At 33.2% G+C, this 5,545-nt stretch overlaps 1 protein-coding gene across 1 annotated transcript; it reads left to right on the forward strand.

Moving 5' to 3' along the window:
• Nucleotides 1–640: 640 nt before the first annotated feature.
• LOC142349976 (mediator of RNA polymerase II transcription subunit 10-like) lies at nt 641–1,876 on the forward strand. Its single transcript, XM_075401852.1, has one exon. It carries the CDS (start codon nt 709–711, stop codon nt 1,111–1,113), a length of 405 nt encoding a protein of 134 aa, XP_075257967.1. The 5' UTR covers nt 641–708; the 3' UTR covers nt 1,114–1,876.
• The last annotated feature ends 3,669 nt before the right edge of the window (nt 1,877–5,545 follow it).

A 5,545-nucleotide genomic window follows, 5' to 3' on the forward strand; every position in this document is an offset into this window, starting at 1 on the left:
AAAGCTCCATTAGGGCCTTTTCCTTATAGAGCGTATGTGTGTCATAAAAATGTGTCTGATAGTCACAATCTAACCAAAAAGTCTAGTGGTCTATTAAAGGACTGGTGGCCAATCTGTCTATCTTACTTCTTTAGTTGTTTCATTTCATGGAAGGCCACAAGCGTCTATCGCGGCTGTTTTTCGGCAATTTGCCGGCTATGTTCTTGAATAGGATAACTATTTAGGCAGAGCTGGAGCATGTTCATTTTATTTTGATGTTCTGAATACCCGAGGACGAACTTAAAAATATTCGGAAATGAAGTTGTTTTGATTTAACAATGAGTTTTAGTCTTTATGGAAATTGTTTTCAAATATTACTTCTTCGAACTTTTTTGCAATTTGATCTAGAACTTCAAATTTCAAAAGTTCATGCAATGAATTACCTTATTTTCTAATAAATCGTCGATCATTGAAAGGGTATTTGAATTTTCAAAATCGTTGAAATTTCAAAATCAAACTGTTTTAATTTTTCTTGCACTGCTAGGATAAACAGGCTCGAGCCATTTACTCGTCAGTATTGATTAAATTGAATTGAGTAGAATCTTAGTACTCAATCAGTTCTCAATTACCTGTTTTTATTTAATGAAACCGTTTCAGATCACCAGTCATGTATTGACAGAACAATTAGTTTGTCAATTACTTTGTGAGAATTTGTATTGCTCTTCAAGCATGAATAGTGAAGATCGCTTTTCAAAGCTAGAGGGCAATTTGGAAGAGCTGATTGAAAATATTAGACAAACGTGTATTATGGTGTCTGACTTCCAGCCTCAGGGACAGAACAATTTGAACCAGAAGATGCACAGTATTGTGAACAGTCTACAAGAAGTTGACAGAAGCAAAGGCGCTTTCCAAGATGTCAGTGTGCCCGTTAGCGTATTGAGGTACATTGACCAGGGTACTAATCCACAATTATATAGCAAAGATCTCATGCAGAAAGCACTGGCAAAAAACGAAGAGGTCCGGGGAAAAATAGAAGTATACAAAAAATTCTACAACACTTTCAGTGAAGAAATGTCCAAAACGTTTCCTGAGGTTTTTGACTTTTACGTCAAAACTCGGCAGGCTGAAACGTAAATCGAAAAAAAAATTTCTCGGTGCAATTTTTCAAAATTAGATTAGAATGGAAAACGTGTCTTTTCTCTAAATCAAAAAGCGCAATTGATTGTTATAGGCCCAGAAATTTGTTCTGATGCAAGGATTAACTGTAATCAAGACACATTTCTGCATAGATAACGAGAAGTTAAAAAAGTTAATGTCTTTGGTAGAAAAATGTCCGAAGGCCTAAAGTATCGAGCGTTTAAGGAGGCATGACTGACAAGTAAAAATTTTTTGAGTAAAATAATCTAGTCCGAAAAGTTGCGGTACATTGTTCCGCAGAATGTCTTCTAACATATTCATATTGAAGTCTATCACAACATAAGTTGATATGGTGCTAGACCAACAACTGTTAAACGTTATTGGACGGAAGAAAGAATAGAAAATTATAAGGTTGCCTAATTTTCTGGTAAGCTGTAAATGAGTACAAGAGATTATCTATAAAATCGAGCTTTTTATTGGCTGATGTTGACTTTCGACCAACTTTCATGACTTTAGAGTCTGCGTTTTCAGATAATCATGTCACTGAACACCAGAATTCTGGGTTTTAATTTAGAGTGTTTACGTTTTAAAATTAATCGCCTCCATTAAATTATTGCGAATAAGTTGATGGCACACTAAAATAGCGAAAAGCAGTTACTGTGAATTTTTCTGCCCATCATATGATTTTATCTGCGCTACATCTGTTATTTATCGGCTGAAGTTTTTTGTTCGCTTCTATTTAATTGATTGTTCGATCACATTAGATTTTAAAAAATTGAGCTTTATTGATTGACGAATGTTCAAACATGACTTCTGTACTTGTTCGCAGAAGTTTAAATTGAAAATAACTATCCAAGTCCATTGGTTTGTAGAGTATGAAGATCAGTAGAGCTCTCTTAATGTCTTGCATCTTATTTAGGCCTCCATTACTCGAAGACGAGTATTGATTTTCTTGAGGTTTTTTTAACCGGAAGTACTACTCGTTCAGACGGCGTTTTGACCTAAAAGCTAAAGAGTAAAATTGATATGTGAACTAATTTCTGAGCGAAAGACGTTTTTTGACCATGCGCTTCGATCAGTGAATGACTTTTCGACTCTGAAAAGTGTTTTTGGGAGAATGGTGCGTATAGATAGCCCTTTTTGACCGTTTTTTCGTCCATTTGACTCAATTTCTTTGCTTGTAATTTTTTAATTAATAGTTTTTGACCAATGCTGCATTGCTGTCGCTCGCTGAAATTGACACCACAAAGTTTTTGAAAGCCTAATAATGCGTTATAAGTGCAAAACATGCACATATTTTATATTTTTTATTGAATTTTTGGATTTTTCCATTAAAAGGACGTTTTTCTTGTGAAAAAGAAAATTTGGCAGCATCCTCTTGACAGTTTATACATTAGGCACTTATCTATGTCTTGCCACATTTTTGTTTTGTAGAGTTTTAAATACGCTGATCCGATTTTCGTCCAATTTTCTTAGTTTAGTTTTTTTTGGTTTAGTTTGTATAAAGTGTTTTTGTTAAAAGGCACGGATTTTTTTTGTTTTATTGGTATAGTTCTTGGCGTTATCTTAGAAATTCAGTGGAAAATTTGTTCCATAAACGAATTTTTAACGAAATTTTTTACGATATTTATCTTGCAAAATTTTTTAGTGTTCCAATTATTTAAACTGTTAAACTTTTTTTTCGTTTAGACAAGATATTGAGCATGTGATATTCGATCTTCTGAGCCATAAAATCTGAGTAAAATTTTCTGTTTGTACTTCATTTTCCTATTTGATATTTCAAATTTACGAAGTAGTCTTTTTTTCCTTTTTTGGCATTGTTTTCTTATGATACAAACTCTGGCGTGTATCATTCTAGCTTTCTCCTCTGACCTTGAATGTTTTTTTACTGATTTTTTATTCGCTAAAAAATTTCTACTTGTTAGCTTTTTTAACGGTTCTTGTCTTGGTTTGTAATAGATTTCTGATAAAATGTACCACTTAGGCTTTGCTTGGTTTAGTTTTTAGAAACTTTGACCCATATTTAGTTTTTGTGAATTTTTTTGGGGCTAAGTTCTTGATAAAATCTTTTCGTTTTTTGAGTTACTCTGTTCTTTTGCAGTATTATTATTATTCATTTTTGCAGTATTTTCATTTCAATTGGTCTGCTATATCGAACAAGAAAGAAATCGATCTTAATCTCTTCAGTCGAGTGTGGTGACGCCAATTTCGAGTGTGGTGACGCCAAAAATAATTGCTTTGTGTGTTCTTGAGTCCTCTTAATTTCAGTTGAGAAAAGCGATTTTCTAAGATTGATACCTGCCTTATGCTGTCCGACTGTCTTTTATGTCGCAGAGTTAATTGTGAAGTGCTAATTTTGTTTTGAAAATTATCTGTAGTTCTTGACAATTTTGAGCCGGTCAGTTTTTTGATCCTAGCAATATTTTTGCATTCTAAGAATTTTGTCCAATTTTTAACGCTACCAGATGTCTTTAGTAATATGAGAGTTTGCGGTATGAACACTAATTGAGCGTCTTCTGTCTACATTATGTCTTTTGATTTAAATTTTGGAGTATTTTTATGATCTCGAATGACTTACTTGTTTTTGGTGTAGCTAGTTTCAAAGGTATAATTTTTTTGCCAAAATTTTGCATCAAAGCTGATGAGATAAACAATAATCTTTTGCAGACAAAAGATTATGGTTTCGGCAGTGTTTACAGTTTTGCTGGTGAAATTCCGACGCTTCGAGTTGCTTCCGGAATTTTTTGGCTATAGTTTATTTCGTCGTCAAGATTTTTGTTTCGACCAGATGACGTCACAAACACTTCAAATCTGCTTTTTGTTTCTTCCTTCATGCCTTTTCAACTGAATTGCGTGCTTGATGTCATTTTTACAGCGAGTATTTTTTATTCGCATGATTAAGTGTTTGGTCACACTTGGCTTGCCTCACTCTCAAAAATGACTTCCTCACTCTGAAATTGACTTTTCAAATATAATTTAAAGAGATAAGGTAAATTGAGTGTGTGTCACTCTAATTGAAGGTTATTTAAGAAAAGCTAACAGAAGCAGCAATAAATTATATAGATTCATAATCAAAATATAACATCTCGGCATTTAATGAAAAATGTCTTTTTCGTCTTTCTTTTAATATCTTTTCGAGATTGCAGATCTACGAAGCTATTGCGGTTATGTTCTGGCAATCTGACAGCTATGTTTAATTTTTTTGCAGATTTTTACGAGTTGTCTAATGAAAATCGTAGGGTTTTAATGCAGCAAATCTAAACTATTATTTCATACGAACTGATATTTATATTATCAGATTCTGGATGATAAAGTTTCACCAGATACAAGAATTTCAATGTTGTAAGAACTTAATAAGAATTTCAATTTTGTTGGAACTGATATCTTTCTAAACGTTTGGATAAGACGACTGGATAACAGTTCTGAATCATTTGGTGCTGGGTGTTGACTTATGCGTCAACCCATTAAATTGTATTCATCTAAACATTCGGAAGTAAACTCAGATGGCTTCGTTTTATGCTATTTCAATGTATACAGTCAATTTAAACATATTTCATTTTTACTTTTTTGTGGGAACTGTCAAGTCGGTGTTCTAAATTGTGTGTACTCCTAATGACGTAAGATTAAGAGTTGCCTCTACCGAGTATATGGCAGAAAATATTGAATCAAATTATTGTAATTTGCTGAATACATTGAAATAGCGCGACGGAAAGGCATCTGTATTTATTTCCGAATCTTTTGATGACTAAAATGAAGACAATTCAACAGGAGTAGTATATAGCTGGACCGAGGTGCCCGGGGGGGGGGGGTGGCGACCCACGTGTATTAAGATTGGTTATAGCGGTTGTGGCTCGCTTCGGTCGCCCTTGAATTATTTTAGCAATGTATAAAGATAGGAATCAGATATTATTGCATGGTATATAAGGATATGGATAAGATTTTATAAGATTAGTTGTATTAAGACTGATTCTACATGTATTAAGATTAGGTATAGAATCTACATGTATTAAGATTAGGTATAGCTTCTACATGTATTAAATTTAGGTGTAGTATTACATGTATTAAGATTAGTTATAGCTTCTCACAAGCATTAAGATTAGTCTTAGATGCTCACATGTATTAAGACTGGTCTTGGATGTTCACATAGTGAGATGATTTAGGAACATCCTAATTAATGTTATTTTTAATGAGTCATTGTAATTTTTCTCATCAAAAGGGAAAGAGCTCGATGAGTATGATATCCATACTATTTATGACGTCACAAAGTACGCTATAAAATGGATTTATGACGTCAGAAAAACAATAAGAAAAATTGATCAACGCTACTAAAGATTGAATAAATTCCTGACATTCCTTATATGGAAAGTTTTTTGATATAAGGAGTATGACACGGTTAAGGAACTCATTCGATTTATCCGTGTTTAGCTCT

Source organism: Convolutriloba macropyga, chromosome 1 (genome assembly GCF_964194025.1).
Source record: "Convolutriloba macropyga chromosome 1, txConMacr16.3, whole genome shotgun sequence".
In the NCBI taxonomy this organism is placed as follows: Eukaryota; Metazoa; Xenacoelomorpha; order Acoela; family Convolutidae; genus Convolutriloba; species Convolutriloba macropyga.

What these genes read in the sequence shown, in the direction of transcription:
- LOC142349976 (XM_075401852.1), top strand. Translation starts at nt 709, where the DNA reads ATGAATAGTGAAGATCGCTTTTCAAAGCTAGAGGGCAATTTGGAAGAG.